This window comes from Haemaphysalis longicornis, unplaced genomic scaffold, assembly GCF_048455015.1.
Source record: "Haemaphysalis longicornis isolate Haplotype H1 unplaced genomic scaffold, Haemaphysalis longicornis Haplotype H1 scaffold_6, whole genome shotgun sequence".
Classification (NCBI taxonomy): domain Eukaryota; kingdom Metazoa; phylum Arthropoda; class Arachnida; order Ixodida; family Ixodidae; genus Haemaphysalis; species Haemaphysalis longicornis.
The window spans coordinates 62,222,247-62,250,232 of NW_027526407.1; the positions used below are offsets into that span (position 1 = coordinate 62,222,247).

Consider the following 27,986-nt stretch of genomic DNA (forward strand, 5'->3'; position numbering starts at 1 on the left):
GGGAGGCCTAGCCTTACGCCTGTACCCCAGCGGCTCTTGGCTTTGCGGCAGTACGTAGATTCCGTGTATTTTGATCTTTTGTGAAAACGGCGAATACAAACGAACAGCGCCAAATGATCACAAATGAGACCAAAGTGAGGGTAGTCCACTTTTATTTGGTCATAAGCTCTAGCGCGATGGCTAGTTGTCAGTACTAAATGCATTTCAACTGAGCGACGTGTTTAACACACAACTAAACCGTAAGTACTTCTAAGCCGCGAGTAGAAAACAGACTGTGTGTGCGCCACCACATCGCCAGGACGATTCTGTGAGATGAAATTATGGGTCCGGAACATAAAACTTCAGTTCTGCCCGTTCAGAGTTTCTCAGCCCGTTAACAAACATAGCAAACGGGGTGCCAGTTGGGGTTTACGCATTTCCACGGAGGCAATCCGATATGCCGCTTTTCTGACTCTTCAATGTCATATAAACGCGCAAGTTGATTTAGAAATAAAGCTATCAACCAGCACATGCAGCTACGGCAAAATACCCGTTTTTTAGCGTCAAAAATGGATTCGTGATGCCCACATACCTTATACAAACAATGCTAGGTTCAAGCGGATCTGAACAGAGTTGTTGGTCAGGCCGCATCCTGATAACCTCAGCCAGGCGTTCTCATGTCCCCAACCGACAAAACTGTGTAAGTCAATGTATGCTAAGCTTAAACACAATGCTGTCCTGGAACAGAAATCCTTCTTCCGGAGTGTGTAATTTCAGGACTGAGATGACTCGTGGAAAGCCGAACCATGGGTTGGGGGTTCCTGGTACGGGTTTCTTCAAGCTGCCAGCGTCAGCCTCACTCGACTCGAGCTCCTGACGTATGCTTTTGTCGTCGTCGAGCTGGTTAACCAGAGCCAATTCAATCTGAAAAACAATAATCACAGCCGAGGCAGTGTGAGAGAGGCCACTTCGAGCTTTTGTACAAAGCCAACTCCATCGGGCATGGTGATTGGCACGCGGTGTGTAGATATTTGGGAGAGTTTATAAGAACAGCTCCTTATAATTATTGCAACACAGTGTATAGTCTCTAGACTTGCTCCTGCCTCTAGTTCTGTGTCATGGCTTGGATATATCATTTTGTCAGGGCTACGCTCGGATGCACGTCTTTATCTAACCTGACATAAAGTATGTTTTTTTACGTGGGGTTGGTTTGCTATATCCCAGACTACTTTTATCGCTTCTGCATGTATCAGGACATCAGTATTTAAAAAGGAAAATGCTGAATTTTCTTCTACTCATTTACCTGGCATAACCCGTTAGTGTTCATAATATGCCTATTCGGAAATTTATCACACTCTAAACAAAATTTGACTTCTCTCTTGCTTTTCTTGAAGCTTTGGTACTTGACAGAAATGAACAAATAGGTCGACTACATTAACTATGTACCCGCCGACAAAGTGTGGAATTATATAAAGAAACATCTCCACCCAGAAAATGCAAATTTCACGGTTTCCTGTCAGTGATGTCTGTTTTTAGGGTTTCCTAAAGTTATACAGAGCCACAACTAAGAGCTGTCTGGCATGACTATGAAGAAATATGCGGTAACTGCTGCCACAGCGTATACCGATCTCAGTGCGCCATCTGCATCAGTTCCATGTATGTGTCCCTGAAGTAAATCATAATGATGTTTATTGCGACACTTCAGGCGCTCCCGAAGAAGCCAATTCCATCCAATTCAAATATCCTTTTCATTTTATGCTGCACTAATGCATTTTCTCAACCTCGAAAGGCTTAACGTGGCGAATTCTTCCAGACACCTTTGAAAAATTTCTGTTTTGCTGAAATTACATGCTTTCTAAACCAAACATCTTTACCGGCCATTTCAGTGCAAACACTTGAATGAAATGCTTAAACTCCGTCGAGCAGTACGTACAATTTAAACTCAACGAGACTGACAGCACACACTCGCACACCTCAGGCGGGCTCAAAGGCCACTCACGGTGGTAACCTTAGATCGCACAGAGCTTTCTTACCCGCCAAGTGGGCCTGTTCAGAATTCCTTACCTTATTCGTAAAAGGCCAAACTAGCAAGTCGTCCTCTTCCCCGTGGTGTAACCTCACCATGAAGGCCACGTGAAGTGCCGAAGGTGGGCAACACAGCTCATCTTTCAGCCATGGACGTCGCCATTCACATGTGTGCCCCGTGATGCTAATGGTCAGTTCAACTTTGTAGCCCGGAGTATTTACGGAGAGCACACCCGTCGACAGGGTAGCATTATTAACTACAAGCTCTTGCCACAGGTCCGAGTACGGCCGGAGCGTCCAAGTATGCCGGAACATAGGAGTGATCTGCGGGAACAGTAGAGAGAAATAAAATGGCCCACATAACTGCTTCCTTCACTGCAAATGTCAAATAATACATCAGAATAAGCACGTGATGTCTCTCACAATTCCTACTCCCGAAATCCTTTCTCACCCTTCGCTCGGCTCATGACGAATGTGAGAAGGTTTTCTCCAATTCCATTCAATTTCGCTCGCTCTTCGCTCGCCTTGCGATTGGACGTTTTGTTTCGGTTGAGTAGAGAGCAGCTCATGACGAAATAAATACTCAAATTTTGCGCCTGCCCTGTCTACTTTGTGTTCGCCATCCTTGTGTCACTCGTTTTGCTCAGCCTTGCGCTCTCAAAGTGCGACAAAACATATCAATGCAACACTAGTGCGCATGTGTTACCACTTTACCAAAGGGCAACCGTTTATATTTTATTTCAGTTGCTTTCTGTGTCCAGGGTGTTTATTGTAACACTTTCGGTTCGGTTTGAGTTCGTGTAAACATACGGTTTGGTTGGGGTTTCCGGTTCGCTTCTGTTTGGATGCGGTTCGACTCCTTGTTATATTTATTTTTGTGCCTTTACGCGAAACAAAAACCCGCTTTATTCAGCCCGGAAGTTTGGTGTAGTGGGGAATACAACTTCGACATGGTAAAATGAGCGAAAAAACAAATACAGAAGGATGAACACCTAGATAATAAGGGCGACATATGAACTAAACATTAAGTTTCTGTTTTCTGTTTTTATATATGTTTTATCTGATATCAGTGCACGCATTGCAGGTTTACCGAGTTCACTTTCAGCGCGTTTGTACTGCTGTAGAGCCTCGTCTTCAGACCATTGAGATTGGCCCTTCAGCCAAGAACACGACTCAAGGTCGCGATTTTTTGTTGCATTCAAGTTAAGTATTCAACGCGTTATTCCTTTGCATTCACAACCACTGATAACACATCTATTTTAAAGAGACATTTTGATACCTCACTTGTGCAATGATTTTGCCAAAATGCGCTTCAGGAATGCCAACTTTACAAGATGGGAAGTGTGGTGGTCGTGTGTGTGCCCGGATTACTCCGAACCAGATGGAAGAACTTTGGCAGCAGGAAGTTTTCCCGTAGGAACGCGTGGCCGCTTCGCTAAGGACACATGGTTCCTTTTTGCCTCGGGGCGAGCCAGGCTTCCCTCCGTTCGGCGCGTCCTTGGCGAATGGGCAGACAGCCTCGTCGTCCACCGCCGTTTTAAGCCGGCACTTCTCTCCCTTTTTCTCACTGCTGCTCGAAAGTAGGAGGTGGAGGAGAAAAGCGGAACACAGGGAATCGAGGTTAGACTTGGGGCGACCGTCTTGTCATTAGGACGCAGTCGTAGCAGCAATCCGAAAGCGCGTCCCTCCCAGGAGCCCGCTCGCTGCCAGCGTTTCCTGCCCCGGTCTATACCTCGAGTTCGCTGAGCTACCTGTCCTGCCCAGCCTCTCCTTCCTGACCGCGGCCTACAGCTCGAGCTCGCCGAACTACCGGTCCGGTACTGACTCCCGTTCTTTCCCTGCAGTTCACCGCGCAGACCTTTCGAGCCACCGCCTCCGCACTGCCTCCATCTCGTGGCCCCGAGACCCACTTGGCCCGTCGGCGACCCGTCGACGATTGACCCCCCTGCAACCCGAACGATTCCGCCCAACCTGGTGAGGAAGGCGGCACCACTGAGGCACCCCATTAAATTGTTAATGTTTTTCACTGTCTCAGTGTGTCTCATTTCCTCCAAGCTCTGCGTGGACCCACCTTAATATGAGTTTGTGACTAACCCATTTAACGTACGTCATAGAAGCACCAAGAAAAAAAGACCGCTTTTGGTGGTTGTAATTGAACCTGGGTGCCTGGCGACATGCAGTCGACGTCCATTTGTTTGCATCATCCTGAAGAAATTGAGGAAGCTTGAATTTTGCACTGACTGACCCTTGCTTCACAACAGAAATCTTCATAATTTAACCTTCATTCTCGTAAGAAATGTTATTTTTTTAATTAAAAGAGCCAAATAAGTAACGGTTATGTATTCATATTGTACAATCTGACATTAAACGAAAACGTCCATAACGTACGTGTAATAAATAAGCTCAGGAAAATTCCACGAGCAAGGAAGAACTATGGTCGCAAGAGTTTTCGCCAGTTGCCTGTTTTACTGAACACCGCAGCGATGTATTAGGGTGCAAATTATACGGCGCATGAATTTACTGCATGCAGTGTCGCTCTGGAGTTTTCTTGGAGCGCAATTGATTTGTTGCGCGCTTGCACTTGTGGTGGTACTTTTTTTTGCATTTCTGTGTATTTCACTGCAACATATGGGAAAGGGCCTATTTTAGGGGGGGCTGTATTTTCGGTTTTTCAGGGCTATAGAGGTATCGTTTTTAGCTTTAGTGAAATTGCGACTTCCTGTATTTTTTTGTTTTGCTTGTTTTGTTTCAGTGCACAGATCTAACTTGAAGACTAAGGAATGTTTCCCTCTACAGTCAATTTTTTAGAAGATCCTGCTTTATGCCAGGATATATTGCCCATGTAATGCTCAAGGGGGCGCAGTCGCAGTAAGCCTTAGTGGCTTTTTGTATGGGTTCCCTTAAGTTTAGTTTCGATAATGGAAATAAAATTAATATAATTTGATTTTTTTCCCTAAATATGCCCGATGGTTTCTTTTTGCTGGGCAACGTTGGCAAATATAGGGCATGTTTCCAAATAAAGGGGATTGAAATGTTCTACCTCTATAAATCACCTGTTCAAGCATTCTTTACATTTGACTGGGAGGCTGTATTGAGAGACAGGCGACACAGATGCAGTGAGGCGGACGGACGTATCAAAATGTTGGCGTTTTATTAAACCAACAAATTGACCCGTTTTTTTAACTAAACTGCAAACGACATTAGGACGACGACGAGAAATCATATTTACCACTCAATTCTCATGCGCCGTGCTTCAGTGTACGTCAGGTAAACAGACTTAAGTGTTGTACAAAAAATTTTTTTTGCACAGAAAATTCTTCCGCTGTTGAGTGTCCATAGTTCTAAAACAGCAACTCACCTGACGTTCTCTGAAGTGTTTCCTGAGGACCTCATCTACATCCAAGCGGAACGTAATGGCGTTGTTCAGCTTTTCTACGTATTTAGCCTGTAGTAGGGAGAGATAAAGTAGTATTGGGTTATGTATTGTGAACTAAGAAAACGTCACCGAATGAATACAATTACCATGGTGGAGCGATGCTCCTCATCAGCCGACATAAGCTTTTGGACAGTTGATTTAAGTTCCTGTAACATAAAAATTCATGTTTGTGACCACTTCAGAAACGGTTTTAAATAAACAAACTTTTCATACGTGCAACCATAGACAGCTGTTGACTGCGACACTATAAATCTTTTTTTAAATAAATCGGGAAGTTTACCATTAGTGAATTCCCACGAAAAACGTTCATATTGGGTGAAAAGCTCGCGGAAAAGCTAGGCCTTCCTTGCAACACCAAATGGGACTCAAAATTGTTGTCGCAGTATGAAGACTATTAAGATAGTCGGAGTATTAACTACAATAATGGAAATATTACTGACGTATTTTCGCGTCCCTACCACACAATGTTGATCATAAAAACCCCATTTCATGCTCGTGGCATACAAATATTCACCCAGTAACTGTTAGATACTTCTGCTGCAACATTTATACGGGCGCTGCTCCAACGTGAATTTTGCCACTCGAATCATAAATCAGAAAATTGATCCAATTCAAGGCGGGGTGTACTTCTTTACCGCAGGAAAAGAAATATTGGCAGGCAAGAAAGAATGACCAGCTTACCGCGATCTCTTCGTTAAGGGAGTAGATCGTCGTATGAAGGCGTGTAATATACATTATGTACGTCTCGTTGATCGAAGTCTTCTGCTGCCGTTGCTGTAGAAAATATGGTAGAAACTTTCAACATATTTTTTTTTTCAGAACAAGCACAAAGATTGCACGCATATTCAGTTTTAAGAGTGCACAAACGTAAAACTGACTGTCCATTACAACAGAAGATAGACAAGCAATTTTGTATATACCTCTTCTGCAGTACATCTCGGGAAGTAGGCATCAAAGAATGCCAGGAACACTGACTGACACACATGATAGGTCGTGTTTCATAGGAAGTTTGATAACTCAAACATAATAAATTTCAAGGCACTAGTTTTTGTACTATTTCTATTTTCCTCCTGTGGTGTAGCGGCACAAAGATTCAGAAAAAGGTACAGCTGGCATATACTATTTAAGGCTACTAGAACATACTGTTTTTCTGCATTGGGAAGTTCATTGTTTGTGATTGTTCTGTATCCACAAGTAACCCATTTTTACAGAAGTAGGCCGTAAAACGCTTCCTAAAAGGCACATTTGAAATATATTATATTGGTGCATTCTGTCTCTTCTTAACAGAAATATTTCAACCTCACACCTGCAAAACCAAGGCTTCACCTCGAAAGAATTTCAAATGCCGTTTGAGACCTCTAGGTAGTATACAATGATGCTGTTTTCAAACTCCCGAATCCCATTTCCCCAGTACTGCTACTTGTCTTGTCCTCCGCGATCGATCTAACGGTAAATGAATCACGATCAATCAATCAATATTACCAGTAAATTTATCGTCTCCCGTAAAATGGTACGAGAAAAATGTTTGGGATATCCTTTTATTATGACACAGTAATACACCTGGCCGAAAAATATTCTCAAACGTTTAAAGGGGCAGCCCTATTGAACAGCTAGTTATAGGACGCACTTTTGCATGTTCCAATATTTCATTCAGCAGCGCATGAGTGAAGAACACCGAAATAACACATTTTTCACTCCCTGTAAAGTCACACTTAGGGATTTAGGTTCTGAGGAGTCACCTAGATTTTAAAGAGTGTGGAAAACGATTTGAAAAGTTATTGTAAACCCCTTGACACCCAATATTCATCAAAATATCTGTGCACGAACGTTTCCTTTTTGTTCAGCCTTTACTCTTTTGTTCGTTACCGGTGGCAGCGCCACATGGAAGCAGTTTTTATACACAGCAAGCAAGGGAAACGGGAAATTATAGCAGTAGTAAGAGTCATATCTAAGCGGTAATGTATAATTTTGTGGTACAATGCAACGAACCAAATAACAGGGCTTTATGTGTACCGAATTAGAGGTCTTAGGATTAATTTAACACCTTCCCCAACCAAGATTTACACATACCGAAACCTTGATCCATGGACATGCTTGATTTTTGCCTCCATACAAACAGAAACCACCGTGGCAGAAATCAATCTCACATGTTGGGAGTAGCAGAATAATTCCTTAGCCTCTGAGACACCGCAGAGCGTAGCGTATGGCCGATTAAGCAACTGACCCCAATTTTTTTTGTGGTCATTGACATATATGAGCTCCATGTGTTTACTCAAATAAAAGTTGAAGGTTAGCCCTCATGGCGTCAAGTTTGTTCTTTAATGCTTTTCTGCACAGCACTGTATCGTCTCTTTAATAACTCCGCCTTATCGAAGGAGTATAAAAGGCGACATCTAAAAAAGGCAATGTATTTCCTCCTAGTGCAGTTTCAAAAGCAAGTTTACGTAATGCGGCAGCATTAAGTTTGGGTCTGCTTTCGTTTTGTATGTAAACGTATCTATACAAAACGAAAGGGCCGGTGTAGTAAGACCATTCTTAAAAACAAGAACGTAAAAAAGGTATCCGCAGGACTAGTGCCCATATTTCAATCCAACGCTGGTACCTTCACTGGTATGTAGAATAAACATGGCTTTGTTTCGTAAAGACACCGCATGGAAATAGGTTACCTGTGTGTGGATACCAAGGGCCACAGGGTCTGCGTGAGGCTCAGAGGAGCTTGAGACCTGATATGGAATGAAAAAAAATCAATGTAAGCTACCTGCGAGGCATGCTCAATGAACATACAAGATATTACTAACAGGAATTGTGAAAAAACCTTCCGTGATGAATTGTCAGTAGTTTGGTAAATCAAGCCCGTTTAAGAACACGTATTTCAATCCAATGCTGGTACTTTCACTGGTATGTGCCGTAAAAAAAGCTTTGTTTCTGAAACAACGCATGGCAATGGATTACCTGTGTGGGGATATCAACGGGCACAGGGTCTGCGACAGCCTCCGACGAGGTTGATGCCTTCCATGAAATGAAAAAAAACATCAATGCAAGATGACTGCGAGGTCTGCTCAGGGGTCATACAACATATTACTAAGAATCGTGAAAAAAAACTTCCGTCATGCATTGTCAGTACTGTTTGATAAAACAAGACCGTTTAAGAACACAAATATCAATCCAATGGTGGTACTTTCACTGGTATGTAGCGTAAAGAAGGCTTTGTTTCTGGAATGGAACACTTGACAATGGGTTACCTTTCCAGGGATATCAAGGGGCACAGGGTCTGCGATAGACTCCGGCGAGGTTGATGCCTTCCATGGAATGGGAAAACAAATCAATGCAAGGTTACTGCGAGGCTTGGTCAGGGGCCATGCAAAATTGTACTAATAAAAATTGTGAAAAATCCTTCCGCCATGAATTCTCAGTGCTGTTCGATAAAGCAAGCCCGCTTAGTGCTACCGGTTTAGGTTATTTTCACTGGCTTCTACCCATCAAGACTTTCTTGGTGTGGCACGAGAAACCAAAATTACGTCAAATTGAGCAACGTCCGCAACTACTCTTGTTGCCTATCGGGAAGTTCTAGCTACCAGCAAGAACAGAGTTACTAACATCACGTACAGCACGTCGTTTATGCTCAGAGTTGGCCTCGCCCCAAAGCAGTCTGGCTCGAGTTGAACAAATCTGAAACAATCTCGGAGCTCCATACGACATTTTTCTACATTTCCTTGAGCCCAATAGCGCAACTGTGATACATACAGTTTATCTTCTGCTACTACCTTCGATGCTTTCTGAACACGTTTTTTCTCTGATTTTTTAACCAATCAAGCGTTCATTTACAAAAAAGCAATGGTAGCCTCAGGTATGCACTTAGTCTTGCAGCCAGTGTGCCTAATGTTTCCTACCCGCAGACGATGCTGGCGTGTATGAGCTACTTCATGAGTTTCAATGCTTCATGACAAGGCTGCAATATATTCTTCGTGTCCGCACTGCTTGCTATGGCAGAAGTGCGTTTACAAGAAGTGCAGAACATGATCCAATGAAAGGAGTTTACCCCAGAAGGGCGACACCAAAAAATCGACTGAGGAAAACTGCGACCATCAAACTTGCTTTTCAAATCAAAGTAATCAAAGTAATGCTTCGATTTCCGTTTTCAAATTCAGGCTACCACGGGAATCAAACAAACGACTCACTAAAATGTTCGTCTCCAACTAATGGAGTCTTAGTTTTTCCAGTACGTGACAGATAACCAAATTTGAACTGAAAATATCACAGCAATGTTTAGAAAAAGTAAAAGAGGAGATCGCAGCGCAGGAATGTTCGTAACTAGCATTTTCCATGCTATAAATAGTGTATGCGTACGGCGTTTACGAACCAGCTTCTCCTTGCACAGCAAAGATCTGGGGCACTTGCTCAATGGTAAAACTAAACTTTCCAAAATCAAGTAAATAACGAAGATCAGAAATGAGAAACAATATACTTCGCTATCAGAACAACTAACAATTGCTAATTATTAAGCGCGCGCACAGAAGAAAAAAAAGAGGAAGAAAGACATGCAAAGATGCAAGAGAGGCAGGAGATGCAGATGCACACAAAAGAGGCAAGTGTTTAATATTCACCTCGGCAATGCTACTGGAATTATTTTTAATATCCGGTACTACACGATTCTCGGTATTCTGGTCCGCGTCCATCTCAAAGCAAAAAGCCAACTTTTTCAAAATGTATGGTTTAACAGCAAGATTGAAACCTTGCTGCTGCGATAAAATCACCTGGGTATCAGACCATGTATGCGCATTTCCTTCCTTCCAGAGGTCAGGGTGTTCCTTCTGGATGTGGCTCTGTGGACAAAATACATAGAATCTTTAGCTGTACACGCTATATTTTATTTTAGTTGATGCCCTCCCATACAACACCGCGAGCACTGCGCGTTAATCTTTATGGACACAAATATTCGTTGATTACTTGTGCAGCATTGAATTCGTACAGTTTCAATATTCTCGTAGCAAAACGAAGAGACTCAATTGGTTTTATCAATGTATTTCGCAAAAAAACTGTTGTACGTTTTGAGAAACAGTCTTTGAAGGAAAGAACTGCCCTTCTAGAAACCACTGCAGTACCAAGCGTGTTGAGTTACAAATATATGTCAGCTTCTATTCCAATGCATGCAATGGAGTGTGCGGCAGGGTTTGTATATTTTATTTGATTTTCCTAGGCTGTAAATCTTCACGGCAGTGAAACAGCACGTGAGTAATTACGAATCTACTGTTCGGTAGGAACACACAAAGACACTAACCCGATATCACGAACCTCAAGAGATTGTTGCTACTTTTTGGAGGAGCGAGCCAAACAAAAAGCAAATAGCGCCACGAAATTACTTGTAAAATGGTGTAGAGTTTTCCTCAAGAGTTTCCTGCAAGAGAAGCTATGTTTCAGACTTTGCCTTTGCCACGGGCACCAAAAGCGTCAAAAAACGGCAAGCCCTCTCGCTTGAAGACGGACTCGACGTTCTCGCGAGTAGTCGACAATGTACTGACACGGAACAATACACGTGTTTAAAAACTGTTTCCACTGCCACTATTGTCTTTGATTCATTGTAGAACCCGATTTAAGTGGACGTTATACGAAGGTACGTAAGCCACTTCGCCTATTATGAGAGCCACAAGGCAATCAACAATTGGAGAGGGAAATCTATTTCACCGAGCCGAAGAAAGAAAAAAAAAACACTTGTCAGATGTTTTTAAACCTTTAAAATGGAAAAATAAGAAACTGTGTTTGGACCATGGCTTATGATTTTTGTATGTTTACCCGCATGTTTTTTGTGGTACTGACGGCCTGTTCACCTTAAACGCTTACAGGGCACTGCGAGTTTTTTCTTGGTCTGTTAAAAAAATAGGCAGCGTATTGCCTTCTTTTGTTGCATATGTCATCAAAAGACGGTAGCCTTTGTAGAAACTTGCCAAGGAAATGCCCCGATTGCTTTCCCACTCATATCTAATGCTGTTCCTGTACCGTCGCGCTCATCCCAAGGTAAACACACTAAAGGTTTGAGCAAGGCGATTTGAATTTACCGCATTCCACTGCTACAGGCCGGGTTCCTCGATGCCAGCGCTGCAGTACGGGGGAGACGCGCGGGAATGGAGGCGGCCGACTACAAGGTTCATAGAACCGCGTGGCCGTGCTCCAAGTGCGTTCCAAGCAGAACGTGGAACCTAGCTAGTGGAACCTTTTGTTGCTGTTGCCGCGTGATTTTTTATATGCCGCCAGGAGGCGGTGGTTTTCTGCAGTAGATGTAGAATATTATTTGCTATAGAAAAACCAAGCATCCGGGAATTTTTATTAAAGGAACACGGTAAATATCCCTTGAGTACTAATTTCCTGTCTTATATTTGTATTATGTCTGCTGCTTGTTCCAGAAAGTTGACAAGTATGAACGTATAAACCGGGCTTAGACGTTTACATTTGGCTGTGAGTATATAAGACTATTGCGATATATCAATTTTACTTTGGCCGGGTGGCTGATTCGAGTTAGACAGACAGCAGACATACAGACAGAGCAAAATTTAGTGGTTTAAGTAGCCCAAGAAAGACTATAGTCATTAAAAACACCGTTCTACTGTACGAAGTCAAGGTACATGTGGTGATTCCCTGTGCACCATGTGTCACATTTCAAATACAGACTTTGCTCAGGGCTAGTGCGAAGAGAACCAAACGTACGACGAATTCCTTGTGGAGAACTGGGTCGAGCTTATTTTATGTGTTGTTGCTAGACCATGCACGACACTCTTGTAGTCTAACTGCGCCAGTACCAAGGTAGTAAAAACCCGCTCCAGAAGTTGTTTGAATTGTATGAGCGCTGATGGCCGGAAGGCTCATTCTCTTGGAACCTTTAAGTTTTAGTTGTTTTATGCTTGAAATAAATTTTTTGACGAACACGAAGATAAAACGTGTGCTCCTTTTTTCCTGGAACCACAAGAGTACTCAATTCCTGTTCGGCATCCGACCAGATCCCCGGGCGCTTGGATAAAACAACGCAGGTGCATGTTTCGAAGTCTGTTGGAAACCCTTTTCTTGAGCTAAATTTTTAATTCGCAAATGGACCAGTTAGAATATCTGAATACTAGAGACAAATTAAAAGAACCGCGAAGTCAGTGCGCATAAAAAACCTGGGTTCAAATTCTATGTTGTGTACACCTCAAAAACGTTCATACAACGTCAATTTCAGACATGAAGTATTTGCAGTACCGGGTTCTCTTCCCCAATGATAGCGGCTTGCTTGTGCTGCGATACATTCGGTCAGCGAATAAGGGCTCGCTCAAAGTGGACACTTTGAAACAGACATAAAATTCACAGAACTGGAAATTCCGTCTCTTGTGCCAGGCAGGGAAAAAACTTTCTCATGTAGACAGCAATGGGCCGGGCTGTCGCCCACAGCTTCTTGATTAGGAGAAGGCCGGGCCTTCATTAACACCTCCTTCTAACTCAGCCCCTGAGGCGAATCCTTCCAGCGCCGCGCCGGCTGTCGATATAGCTCACTGCGCATGCGTGTTTCTCGCTAGCAATTGCCTCTATGCTGCTTGTCGATTTTGTTAATTTCTGTCTTAGCGCCCTCTTCCTCTTTAATGTGGCACCCGGAGGAACCTTGCGCGCTGTAGTTTTCCAAGCGCACATAACCATTATTCGCCACGTCTGTTTCTGTAAGCCTTACTCTGAGTTTTGTATAGCCATTGCTCACCCCAATATAAAAGCCAATAAAATCATTGAAGAGACTGGAATAGCACGCCTCCAGGACCTATGCGTGAGCGCACCGTCCGCAGATATCTGCGAACGAGATATGCTGTAACAAAATTGGTGGCGTCAACCAATGTCAGTGCCTCGTGTTGCCTCTTGTCTACAACCTTGTGTGAAGTATAGTGTGTGTAAATGTTGGAGGTTTCTTTTTCAGTTTTGGTAAACGGTAATGTCGCGCACACGGGTAAAAATTCGCGCCTTTGTCAAAAACTCTCAGTTGGAAGTTATCGATTTTGATGATACGCCTTTCTGTGGTTGTCCCCCGCGTTGGCACTGCACGAAACTTGATCACAGAAAAGAGATGTGCATACAATGTATTCTTGCTTTAGTAGGGACTGTTGAACAGGCAACGTAGAATGCAGGCGTTTCAGAGAACTTCTGTTCAGCTATACGATTCGAACATTCGGGTATTATTCTCCAGGCAACAACCCACTACTCCTCTTGATCGTTTATCTGCACGAATTTTCACTTTTGTTTTGATTAAAGAGAAAAGTATTATTGTTGTATTTACAAAGTTCGCGGCAATTGGGCGTAACTTGTTGGAATTCCATTAGGGAGACTATTTGAGATGTCCGATTTAGATGAAACTTCTTGCCATAGTCGACATCAATACGAGAACTGCAAGCATCAACTTACTGTGCAATATATACGATTCAAAAAGTTTGTAACAGAAAATCAACCACCTATCTTTTTTGCTGCAAACGCGGTCAGAACAGTTCGTTACAAGAAGATAATTTAATTGGGATGATGTACCAATTAAGTTCGGCTACTGGCCTAGTGGTATAAATAAGCAACAGCGCCCAGATCCAGCCAGCTTCAGAATGACGTCGTGCGACCGACGTAGGATATGCTGTAACCACGAGCAAGTTTCTGGGCTGATGGCGAATTTTCGTAGTATATTCCAAAAACTTGATTCTGTTCATGCTATGGCGCACACGTGCTCAGCGGACGTAGTGATCGGTACGGAAACTTGGCTTCGAAGGTACAACAAATTTCGGGCTCGGTTTTTCTTGATGACTTCACAGTATTCCGCAAATATGGAAACGTTTCTCGAGGGGCGGTGTAATGATTGCTGTGAAAAATGCTTTCCAACCATAGATCATATCTTGCGATAGTAGCCTTGAGCTTCTTTGTGTAAAAACGTGTTTTGGTCTCTTTACCTTTGTAATTGGTGCGTGTTACCGGCCTTCAAACAGTTCCTCAGATTTTGTGGACCACCTGCATAACTCACTGGAACACATATTCGACAAATTTCCCAGGTTGAGTTCAATTCCTTCGGAGACTAATTTCCCGACTATTTCCTGGGAGACACCTGTCACCCTTTCAAGAGGAAGTGAATGCGCTCGTTTCGTGCACACATTAAGCCTATTTCACCTTTCCCATCTGGTGCGTACACAACCACCTGGTCCGCATATACTAGACTTAGTTATCACGAATACCTCAAGTAACGCCAGTGCTCGAGTTCTCGAAAACAATCAGCGCTCATCCTTGCGTACATTGCCTTGTGTCATTTTCATCTCACGATAAAACGAAAACTAACGAACAGATTCTGAAGTATGCTAAGGCAGATACAGACAAAATGCACCGCATGCTCAATCATTTTGCTGTCCATATCAAGATTCCTTTTCCACGCGCAAAACCAAAACTGGGTAATGTGTCGAGATAAGCTCAAGAAACAGAAAACACTGGCAAATCCAAAAATAAATATCAAATAAAAAAATGGACCTCGGATTACAAGGAACGTTAGGCAAATTTAAGCAAAAAGAAAGCATACTGAAAGGCTGCTGGAACACATTCTGCCATTGATTGGGAAAAGTATAAATCGTTGCCTGCTACTTTGCAAGATACAATAAAAACAGCACAAACCACTATTTTAACGAAAGTCTCCCTAATCCGTTAAAATGTAATTCTACAAAATTCTGCCGCGCGGTTAATTCGAAGGAAAATCAGGCAGTACCTACCCTTCCTGACGTGAGTGGGGGCGCTCTATCTCTAGCAGCTTGTTCAGTGCTGCCTAACACGCAGTTCGGAAGCTTGTTCAGAGACGAACTTTCTTTCGATGCCATCGCACCTGTTCAACCCCTTGTTATCCCAAATACTAATGACCCGATAACCATAACCAGACATTGCGTGATGAGAGCAATTGACCACCTTCCCCTCAGCTCTAGTTCGGGGTCAGATGGGAGTATCACGAAGCTCTTCAAAATGACTGCCCACACATCAGCCGCTCCATTATCAATAATTTTGCAACAGTCATTAGACCCAAGTAGTATACCGGATGATTGGAAAAAAAGCGCATGTAAAGCCTTTACCGAAGGGAGGGGTTAATGCAATCCGAACGGTTTTCGACCAATTTCCCTAGCTTCAGTTTGCTGCAAGATACAGAAACATATTCACGCAATTATTGGTGCATTTAAATGAAAAAACATTTTCTATCAAAAAATCAACATAGTAAATTAGAGAAAACATTATATAGACATCGCAAATCAACATGGATTCAGATATAGGCGATCATGCATAACCTATTTGAATTGGTAACTGACCTTCACAAATCAATCCACATGTCCCTTTACACAGACGCAATATTCATGGATTTTTCCAAAGCGTTTGATCGCGTGTCCACCAATCGAATAATGCTTAAAGTTGAGCCGTTACCACTCAACGAAAAATCTACTCGCTAGAAAAATGAATATGACAAACCGATCTCGTTCTGTAAACTTCAATCAGTGCATATCCGGCACCTGCTGTGGTAAGTCGGGAGTGCCACAGGGCTCAGTTTAAGGTGGCCTTTTGTTTCTAATCTATCGAATGATATAGAATTTGGTATTAACTCGTCTTTGCGCCTCTTTGCGGATTCGCCTTCTGTATCTAATCTATATAATGACATAGCACTTCGTATTAACTCGTCTTTGCGCCTCTTTGAGGATGACTGTTTTCTTTATAAGCAGATAACTAACAGTTATGACGTCAGTCTACAGGATGACTTGTCCAAAATAAAATGGTGCGACAGATGGCAAATGGAGATTAACGTATCAAAAACCAAACAACTTTTTCTGCCCTTTTAGATAGTCCTTCCAATCAGTATTTTGTTGGCAACGGTTGAATTGAAACAGTCTCCTCATTTAAATATCTGGGTATATTTTTTACTTCTGATCTGACCTGGATCACTCACATTGAATACATCACAAATAAGTCCCTCAAAAATCTTGGATTTCCCAAACGCGGCCTTTTTCAAGCTAACATCATTAGCAAACTTCATGCGCACATTTCCTTAATAAGATCCACATTTGAATATTCTTCTGTGATCTGGCATTCACACCACATGCTCTTTATTAACTCCCTCAAAGCCGTGCAGAACAAAGCTACAAGATTTATCTTGGGTTTCTACTCCTTTGATATAACGGTATCTGCTCTGAAATGTTCTCTTGATCTGCATAATCTGGATACCCGAAGGAAACTTTTGCGTTTTTTCTACTTCCTTCACTACTCAGAGTCATCTTTCAGGTCATCCAATATTTTGCCGGCTCGTCACATTTCCACCCCAACTGATCATGCGCACAAAGTACGACCGATTTTTGCTAGAACCCAAAAAGTGTCTGAACTCCTCCCCTTGCTCTAACAATACAGGAATGGAAGTCGCTCCCGGCCACAATCGTTCATCTAACAGAATTATATTCCTTACAGACCACGTTGCACTCATTTATCACCCAAAATTTTACCAGAAAGCATTAGGAAATGTTTTTTGTAAGTGTTGTAATATGTGCATTTTTGTTTGCAGTTTCACTTTTCCATTGTGATCTTGTAGTGTGCACAGTTTGGAATTGTTTGATTTTATTGTATGCATGTTTTGCAATGGGCCTACGGATGTTTTTTATCCTAGGAGTTCCTTTTGCTAGCAATATATACGTAACCCTGTCGCAGTACTAATTCTTTTCGTTGATCGGAAGAGCGATGAATAATCGTTGTACTTTGAGTGTTACTCCTCGTCCAAATATGATAGATTATTGCGTTTGTATACAACCTCCGCCCACTCGTTATGTAATGCACATCACGGGCTATTAACAAATAAATAAATACTGTTGTCTGCTGCCACTCTTCCCTCGTAAATCCCTCTTTTCTTTACAGCCTACCCTCACGATCTCTCCTTTCTCCCCAAAACAGGCTCACCTGTGCTGAACTCATTTCAATTTGCTGCGTTCCACAGCTCGCATGCTTTATACTGGGCCTTTTATTTTTGTTTGACGGAGCCCTTGGAATGCCGCCGCGATCGCTAGGATTGGGTGGGCGCTTCTTGTATTTTTGGGTCAAACATTGCTTGAAAGCATATTTTCTCATTCGCAAGCAAAAGTATGAAACATCCCTGAATTTTCAGTAAAGGCCCCTGCACATACCACTTTTATGTTGATACCTTGCCTGAAATATTATGCCTGATGCTTTTTTTTTGCTCAGCAGCGTTGACAAGTATGGAGGTTGTTTAAAGAGTTGCAGAACAAGTGCAAAGTACAGTTTTTCTTCAAAAATTCATTTTATATTGAGCCTGGTGGCTTTATTCTGTAATACACAAGCATACAGATATCCATACCAAATTTTTTCTATTTACCCAAGAAAGACCATTGTACTTACAAAGCTTAGTAATATCTGTGCCTTATATATTCCTCTGGGCTCTCATAGTCTGTGTGCATTTGAATATGTACCATGCTACATACAGCAGCACGTCGAAAGATGTCAGTGCCTGCTAACGTGAGATTACACAAAATCACCTTTCGTTCGTCAAAGCCCATTGATCTGATCTGCTTGCCCAAACAACAGTGCCTTCATTTTCCCAGTATACTGCGTGAGTTCGATTCCATGTTGACAATGTCAACACCCTGTTTCCACTTTATACCATGTCCACTTCTATCCTGCTTATAATTTACGTAGCCTAATAAAGACCGTTTTTTAGAATTCGCTAAAAGCCTCTATCATCGGTGGCAAGCACCAACTATTGAACAGTGTTCCCATCACGGAGCTGAGCCCGAGGTCGCCGGTTTGATGCCCGGAAACGGCGGCGACATTTCTGATGGAGGGGAAAAGCAAAAACGCCCGTTTGTGAGAGATTTCGGCGCACGTTAAAAATTTCCAGGTGGTCAAAATTAATCCCGAGCCCTCCACTACGGCACGCCTCATCACCTGCGTTGCGTAAACCCTACAATCAATCAAGTTACCATCACGAAAGGAGCATTCTTTATGATGACACACCCACAGAGTTTGTCAACAGAAAACGATGATATCAATAGGTAACATTGCTTACCCTAATGTGCCCCCACTGGATGACTTCGCAACATGCAGGGCATTGTAGGCCTGCACGCTTCAGAGCAGCGTTGGGGACTGCGGGCTTAAAAAGATAAAACACACACCACGGTGAATCAGATCTGGGTACAAAATACGTGCTACGTGAATCCCAGCTTTAGCTGTAAATATTTGTACGCAACATTGTGTTTTCACGGGCGGTGAATGAACAGAAACGTTGTTTACCACAACGTTCAAGCAACTTTAATCCACGACATGAGATGTAAAGGTTTCGCTCCTCACGAAGATTTTACAATGCCAAATTTGGAATATGGTCTCACAACGTGTACCCGTACTACAAATAATTTCAGGGACAGGTCCTCTTCCACCTGTCCAAAACTGTCCTGCATACACTTGTTCTAGTATATCGCTTTCCTAGAAAACGATAATGGGAGTAAAAAATAAATCTGTGAACGCTAAAAAGCTACATGACTAATTAGCATTACATTCACCGCTGTGGTACTAACAGGAAGACCAAAAAAGCTTCTTTATGAGGTGAGTCCATACAGCTACCTTACAGGCCCAAGGTAACAACCATAAAACATAGGTGATATTTCACAAATGGCAGACCAAGTTTTGCAATCTGTGCAGCCGATAACGTGTGAATTCCATTTGATTGTGAATTTTAAAGAAGCAGAATAAACCAGTTGTACTTCGAATCCCAAAGCTTCGAATTAAGCGGAGCCAAACAGAATACATAGCTTCTAATGATGTGTTTTAAATGCAGAACATATCAGTAACTCACGATGTCACCAGCGTTGACGTCCGTAGCCCGCACCGCACCCTTCCTACTATATAAAAAAATACTATCCGGCGCCTGGTTTCGATCCCTCGACCCTGCGGGCGGAACGCAATGTACATGGTGCTCTACCCACTGCGCCACAAAGCCGACACAGAATGGGACACTACGAACGCGCCTTATATCGTTCACTCATTCAAAATACTGCTGACGAGCGCTCTCTCGTCAGCAGTTGCCACAAGTGCAACAACATTAATGTAACGCAAACTACTTAACGTCGTGCGCCCCCGGAAATGCTCTGCATTTGATCGTCACCCTCGCGAGGGGGATGTTTTCTCTCCTCTTCCGCCCCACCCCCAATAGTTAAATTCTTTTTCTTGTAGAAATGGTATTCACACTATCGGAGGTGTATTTAGAAGTTTGCTGTGCACAAGCTAAGCGCTCGCTAAAATGTCTCTAAATGTGGGCTGCAGCCGACACTATTTTCAAACTGTGCGTCGTAAGTAGTCTTTGGAACTGCACAAGTGTTGTGCTTGAACCGCCCCAATTCTGCTAGTATAGGTGTCATTCGACAGCTAAACAGATCGCACTGACGTTTTAACCGCGCCATCAAGACGTGCAGGATTTCCAGCATAAGGATGGGCTCTAAAGCAATGGCTGCTGCTCCCTGCTTACGTAAACTGGCCTCCACAATAGCGGTCTTATCAATTTACTTGTTATTTTTACGATACAGAGGGGTTGTATTAATTACAGCAAGTAATTCAAGGCAAATACGGTTAACAGTGCGGTCGCACGGTTTCTTTTTCTGAAGGCAAGCCATGGTGAAAGGCATCATAGGGCTAAGAATGTTACTGGGAGTGGCATGCTCCAACAAAAATGATGCACAAGTTTCCATACCCAGCTTTCCCTCTCAAAATTCCAACCTGTCAGGAACCTAGCAAAACCACTTTAGGAAAATGATATTTGGGATAAAGCCAGAAGTCAACATGAGGATGAAAAAGCTAAAAGAAGTTTCCAGGATTCTGAACACTTTATGTGTAATTCGCTGTCAAATCTTACTCCCCATGCATTTCTATGGGATAGTTTCCATGCCTCAGGCACCTAGTCGCGCAACGTGCGTGACTTGAAACTGTGCACAAAGCAAGTATTCACCCCAAATATTAGCTGTGCAAAATAACTTTTCATTTCGCTAAAAAATTGCAGAGTAATCACTTTTGAAAGGAGTGCCATGAGCGGGAAAGCTGCACATGTTTTAGTAATAAAGCATAGTCTTTTGTAAACGACCGAAGAGCAGTGCTGTAACTTGGTGGCTCTGTCGATTCCTAGGAAGCTGTTCTCTAAGACTACTGATATGGACGCAAGTGCCCTGCTTGTTCACATTTAGACTTAGGGAAGTTGTGGAATGGGTTTCTAGAAAATCACAACAGATTGAGACCATGGATGAATGTAATGCCCTACGGGTAAGTAGTTTCTACTCGCCGAAGTCGACAAATAGTTTTCATGCAAATTTTGTGTTTATCACACTGCACACTGCTGTCACAAAAATTGGTCATTAGAACTTGGGACTGAACGTGGATGATGTTCTCACTCGTTACAACATGAAGGCAGCGGTCCCCAGTCAACCTCCAGGAGTGCTTATTTACATTGCCTGGTATTTCTTATTCAGCAGCTATCGGAGCAACAGCGAATGACGGAAAATGTGAAAAGAAGAAAATACGTGTGGCTCCCGGCACGGCCTACGTGCGAAATATTTTTAATTCCTCACAACGGCTCTACACAATTAGTTCAAAAAGTATAATGTGTAAAGTTACCATGAATAAAAACAGAGAAGGGCATGTGAATACGCTATATGCCGTCATCAACACTCTTTATTTGGCAGTCAGAGAATGTCCGCGCAAGTGAAAGGGATGCGAGAGCTTTCACCACCACAAAAGCTACCATTCAGCTGCTGAAGAATTATTGGACATGTCAATTTAAACGCGTGGTATGTAGACAACTGTGCTCCGTAATGAAATATACATAACTGAAAACGTCCCGTTACATTATCCCTAATGTACCGTTGTGACAGTTCTTGAAAGCATAAATGACATTAACATGATGTTCCTGTGTAAGTGGTGAGCATTTTGTACTGGTGACAGCACTGATCAGAAATGTGCGCAAGGTTAGTCTTCTCATGCGCCATTATATCTAAGTACGAGACGAGATTTTGGGGCATAAACAGGTCATTTTGTTGCCAGCGCTGTTTGGTAGGCCAAAAACCAATGCTCTGCTCTAAAAACGATAACTCACCTTTGTGATTTGGGTCGTGATGTTGTCGATCGCACAGAGGTAGGATCCGCCATATGTGGCACAGTGTGCGCAGATGCGGTGCTGGCAATTATAATTGTAGAACGTCTCTGGTACAAAACCGCACTTCTCACACTTGACGAATTTGTCGGAGGCCGAACTGTAAATCTTGGCCAGGACTTTTCCGTTTGGGAAGGCCATAGCCACAACGTTGCTGAAAAAGAATTAAAATATCATCACTAGTATATTCCGCACCCCCGCTGTTATCGTATCCACGACCATCATCATCTTTATACTATCTCGTGTCCTTTGCACTACGACGGCTTCTATAAATAATTTCCAAGCGCTTATATCCTCATATTTCAGTATCCATTACTTCATGAAGACTTATTGAGCACATTATTACGTCCAGCTGTGTGTCTTCACTAATTCGAGACCAGTTTTCATGAAGCTATTTTGTTTTCCTGATGGTCCAGCGACTGTCAGTGAAACACGCGGTGCCCACGATCACTTTCCCAAATTGAGAAAGGACGCGTTTAAACTAAGTTCACGCCTATTAAAACGCTTGGACCTGCACTTAGCGTAACTTCGTTTATTACTCTGCCAGTGGCTCTGATACGCGGGCTTGAGCTATGCTTTCTGCAGGGTTTAGGATATCCTCACGTTTCTGCCCCTTCAGTCAACACCGACTTTCGACTCCCAGAAAAAGCCTGCCGTACACTTATAATGCTTGCGGAATGAACCAGAGACCAATGAATAGACAAGGAGGGAACGTCAACTTTGTACTATATGAAGTAGTGCAACAAAGCTGTCCATTTCCATGCCTTGATATGCACAGTACAACATGCGAACTGTCTGATTAACAGTACTTGATCTCCAATAAGATACATGTGAAAAATTCTGAATTCTTCCATTTTCATTGATAATCATCTTCAGATATTGAATATAGAAGGAGCTTTGAGTAATACACTAATCGTAAAAGCGTTCTCGGTTGTGTACATCATTGATTCACTTTCTTTTATGCTAAACGAAAACAAACCTTTTTTGTTCACAAGTCCATTCTATTCTTTTCCCTACACTAAACTCAGTGCATCAAAACAAAATGTTCCTACAATTTCCATCGGGGTCTGTGATGGACATAAATATCCATGTAGAGTACTGTATATATTGCAGAAACACAAATTTCCCTTTGAGCCGAAAAATCTCTGGGCAAAATCTGTGTTCGGGTCAGCCCAACAAATTAAAGATGCCGAAAATGCAAAAAAAGTACCCCACCTTGCAATTGCGCCCATGAGTACCTTTAACTCGGCTTCCCCTAATTCTGCCCCTTTCTTTGAAAAATGATGGGTGAAAAGCGAAGACTTCATGCAAAGTGAAAAACATTAATGTCCACAATATCTAAACTGCCAAATTCCGGACACAAAGTAGAGTTAAACGCAGCCAAGGCCCAAATACACTGCCTGCGCTACCAACTCAAACAAAATATTTTGCCAACCGAATGCGATAATAGCAAAATCGGACACACGCTGTTGTGATAACGCAAGGGACCATGTTTGTTTCAGATCACGGGAACCGGTTGCTTCGTGAGGCCCACCTTCCCGACATCTCGTTTGCTCGGTGTCTCCTCCAAACTCCCCTCACACTTCATGAACTAGCGTTTTGGGCCTCTCCACTTTCTGGCGTGATGTTATCTGCTGACGTGGAGCATGGCTAGAGGAAAACTTAGGCATCTCAGCTAATAAAAAGATGAAAGTAATTCAACTGTAACGTCTGCAAAACTTGTGAACATTTGACAATAAAACCAATGGTCATCAGACAACAAGCCGCTTTACTACAACTCAAAAGCCCTAGCTCACTGATGGTGTACCAGACATTGTTGCTTCTTACTTGAAAAACTTCCGAAATCGGTGCACTCGGGTTGACGTGTAATATCTTTGGTGGTGGTCGCGCTTACTCATTCGCAAAAATATTCTTAACGCGCCTTAAATCTGAGTACGAGAAAAACAAACCAATAATATAAGTAACCGGTGGCGGTGACGCCTGCCGTGAAAAGCCCACGGCCATTTTACTAATTCTCATTTGGCGGCGACATTAACACCGCCAACTGAAATTCTCACGATCGCTTAGTGGGAATAGCGAGACACCATGGCAGCTGCCGAAAGAAGTTCACGGACGATACACATTCCGATTGGCCGTGACGTCGACATACTCAATTGAAAGAGCCCTGTGCGGCGTGCAATTAAAATGTAATGTTCTTAAATTTATAACGCATGTGAAATAATTTGGTGTCCTAGTATTTTGTGTGTGCTTGTTGGCTTTATAACAGCGTGCATACACTGCCTTATTGAATTTTTTTTTATATATTTTGCATCCTTGTGGACGGTGCTTCGGTAGCCTAAAGAGTCCTTTTTAATGTTATTTTCCTTTACAGCGAATTTTGCGAGCAAAAATGATACGTGAATTTGTCGTTGACGACCACCTCTCGCCAATGGAAAGTCTTAGCTCGAGGTGTGGAACGCTTTGTGCGATGGCAGGCACTATGTACTGTGGCAGGCCTTGTACTATGGTACGAGTTACCTGCGGCCACGCCCGAGAGTAACAAGATCGAGCTATTGAACACCTCGTGGTATAAAACGCCTCCAAGTGAGCCATTTTGCTGCGAAGCTGTCTGAAGCCACCGTGGCAAATTTTTTGCGTCCGTGCGTGTACACCGTAGCATCGACAACGGAAACGTGAATTAATGCATTTGTTCACTCGTTCATTCCAAGGATGCAGAGAAGGGGACAAAGCGAAGAGTGGAGGCCCGTGGCATGATTACTGCATGCACCCTTCGCAAAAAATGAGCTATCGGTAGGGAAACTTCCTTTTACCTCCGCACTTTGCGCGTTCGCGCCGGCGGCCCCGAACAGTACTGTGTATTGCCTGTGGTGCAATTCAGTTTTCCCGTGCCAAGAATACATCTTGTAGGGGCGACAGCGACGAGCAGACGTGGGAATGTCTCTACTATGGTTGCTGGTGGCGCGGTTCTAAATTGAAGCGAATGCTTTATCAGTTAGGTGTACAGATGGAGTTCTGTCAAGAATATAGTTCGTTTTCCCTTAGCTCGGTTGGCCGACTGATCTCTCTCGACCGATAAGGTCTCTCAAAACACGCCACGTACGTGAAACTAGGATTCCGTTGTTTCAGAACGGTTACTTGACAGTGGCGGAGAAGCAACGCTTCTAAATAAGAGAATACACGCATCGGTCATGGATGATGCACACAATAGTATACCCTTATCTCGTAAACCACGTATTTAGATTTAGATACATTTAACGCGTTTATAGATGTGTTTACTTCTTGAAAAATCGTCTTGTCGGTTATTTGTTCGTTTGTGATTTAACCCTTTGAAGGTTTGACTATCGACTGGATGCACTGTTATCCTACGCTAATTTCTTAAGTCTCTTTAGGAATTGATGGTAACAATCCATTGTTAAGAGAGGAACACGCCCTTGGTAACGGCCTACAAGTCCCTGCTTGTAAGCAGAACGCGCTTCCCTTATTGAGTTCAATCGGGATAGCCAGTTCTTTTTTGTATGCACTGCTGATGAAATTGGGCCAAGGCTTTTGCAAAGTAAATGACCTTGACAGTGCATTTTTTTAGAAAATAAGAGCATGATGCAAGCGCTACACCGTCGAGAAGTTCTCGGCGGCGAACCTGGTCCAGCAGCGGCTTTTCTCCCAGGCCCAAATATCTTGGGGCATGAACGATTGAGTAAACGGTGTCTTCTCCCGTGACTATGCGTTGTGCATGTGGTAGAGTCAACAGCAAAGATTTTGGGGATAACCACAAGTTTCCTCTTGCTGAGCCGTTGAATAAGTTCCGGACAACTCACTCCCAGTCAGAATTTGAAGATCTTGTGCAATGAATATTCCTCGTTTCAGCGTTTACACAAACGCGCTGTTTATTCTATTAGTTGGAGCTGTACAACACACAGGGCGGAAGAAGCAGCGGCCGCCGCCCCGGAAGTGTTTGAGGTAGCGTTAGAATGCCCGACTAGGACCATGGGCGCATTTAGTTTGGCGATCCCATGCCAGCGCTTACGAGAATACGCTGGGCACCATCGTAATAGCACATATTCTGTGCTATTGCGTAGCACTTTGATGCCGCATGACTAGAGTGCGGGTTCTTTGCAGAAAAATATGCCTATGGTATCGCGGAAGTCATAATATTTCATTCTTTTTGAGCTTGTTCTTTCTTTTCGCAAGTGATGTAAAATTATATCGTGATGCCGTTGCAGTTTCCTTACTTCGCTGATTATATTTCTTGCGAAGGTAGAAGTAGTCCGTTGATGCTATTTTTTATCCGGACTTTTAACGTTCTTTTGCGTACTGCTTGCATGTAATCTTCATTTTTGGGGATAGATGTATATGATTCCTATTTTTGTCTTTGTCCTGTTTATGTTAAAATTTTGGTCCTATTTTCTTTTTTTGGGGGGAGGGGAGGAGGGGGGGGGGTGGGTTCAACCTTATGTACGACCAATTATCTTCGTTTACTCTATTGTTACCATTAAAGGTGGAACTTTTGCCAAATCTGCATCTATTTGGAAATGCAGGGCATAACACTGTCCCGGCTGTGGGGGTACAATGCAAAGAATGGTACGCCTTAAAATAACAGCGCGTCCACACTGTTTAAAAAGTGACATAAGCTGCAGACGACCCGCTTGAGTAATGCGAAGCAGAGCACGATTTTTATCACATCACTCCTTGTATCATCCTAATAATAAATATATACTCTAAATCCTACCGACGCACTTGACAAAAGTACCGGTATGCGCACGCTTTGCAGTTCCGTTTACTGTAGACTAGGGTAGCAGTATGCTCTATACTGGTCTTTACATGCGCAATGTAGCCAAACGCAACGGCTTCGTTCGCCACTAATTTCATTTCACTGCTGGGATATAAGGTTACAGAGCACGTGAAATGCTGTATACGAGATAGTATACACGAAAAAGATAAGGTGCAACGAGCAGTTCACATTGCTTTCTGTTCTAAGGAAGGAAGAGTTCTAATCTCAGACCGCCATGGCAGTAAACTTAACTGCGCTTGCGCTGTAAAACTTGTAAGCATTCGGGGCGACTTTTATATCATGCAAACGGCAAGCTTTTATTTTTTGATGACATGTAGCGACGAGCACTGTTTTTGCTACATGAAGCCAAAACGTAAAAGACCCGTATGCAGAAGTGTGCCAAACAAGGCGGCAGGGCAATACTCGCATACTCAGCAACCGTCTTTTGCATATGAATGCTGATACACAAATTCGCAGCCCACTTCTACCACGCACGCATGACTCTTCGCCAGCAATGGCCGCGTGCACAGAAAACCTTCTGCTCTGTTAGTATTTCAATGTATCGTGATTGGACTTCTAGTGCGTACGAACGCCCGGGCGCCTACCCATCGGCATGCTAAAGGACAAGCTTTAGTTGCTAAAAAACTCAATTTCGAAATATGCTTCCATATTTTGGGTAGGCTAAATACTCGCAAAACAATAAGAGGCACAAACATATTTTTTTACTGAAATCTTCCAATGCTGCCAGCACCCAAATAAATTTGCCTCTACCGACAAAAGACAAAACCTAAATCTAGCGACTGTATTTGCCTTGCGACAATTAGAATTTTTTTCCGCAACCCGGCCTTGTCAGCACATTCTAGTCATCCTGCAGTTGGCGGGGAATGGACAAAATTCGAATTGGTGAACTTCAACGCGACTGCAGCTTTTCAAATCACGAAAGATATGAGCGGATTTGAGTATGGTTGTCACAGAACAGGTTGACCGCGATTAGGCAAGAGATATACGTGGCAAAAAGAAACTCCCGCCTTGCGTTTGATCGAGATGACAAAACTTCGGTGCAAAACCGCCCCTTCCCGAAAACTTGACGTTTGGCCGGCGTTTTGTGGGCACTATGGTGAAACGAAGGCGGAGAAATTATTGCATGCGCTGATTGTGATACCTTTCTTTAGTTCTGATGCTGCTGGCCTGATGTAATTCAAGTTCAACAACGCAAAAGAAAAGCTTTAAAACCAGCTATAAGATTCCAAAGCACTTTGCTAAAAAAACGGGGCAGATTTTGTGCTCAGCAGTCCCGTTCGGCGATGCAAACATTCAAAACGGCAGCACTTCGAAATCAGTGGCGTAGAAGTACAAAGACGTGAAAACATCTGTACTAGATACAATCTTTTTTCATTCATGCTAAAAAGCAGTGGACCACTTGCGCGAGCGCTATTAGGAAGCATAGCGAAAAAAGTGAAGAAAAACATACCCGTGGTCACCCCGTAGCTCCTCGCATGCCATCTTGCTTGCTAGACGGCGATTGCTACTGCTAACTTTTTAGCAGTATCGTGTTCTATCAAGCTGTGCGCATGACCTAATGCCGATTGTTT

The 27,986-nt window shown here is 43.1% G+C and overlaps 1 protein-coding gene across 1 annotated transcript; it reads right to left on the reverse strand.

Moving 5' to 3' along the window:
- Positions 1 to 135: 135 nt before the first annotated feature.
- Positions 136 to 27,986, reverse strand: LOC144142806 (uncharacterized). Its single transcript, XM_077674574.1, has 12 exons — positions 27,866 to 27,986; positions 21,570 to 21,780; positions 18,504 to 18,587; positions 10,195 to 10,263; positions 8,683 to 8,739; positions 8,393 to 8,449; positions 8,107 to 8,163; positions 6,122 to 6,214; positions 5,527 to 5,586; positions 5,363 to 5,449; positions 2,044 to 2,328; positions 136 to 903 (listed from the first exon to the last, which is right to left on the reverse strand). Exons 1-12 carry the CDS (start codon positions 27,895 to 27,897, stop codon positions 685 to 687), a joined length of 1,311 nt encoding a protein of 436 aa, XP_077530700.1. The 5' UTR covers positions 27,898 to 27,986; the 3' UTR covers positions 136 to 684.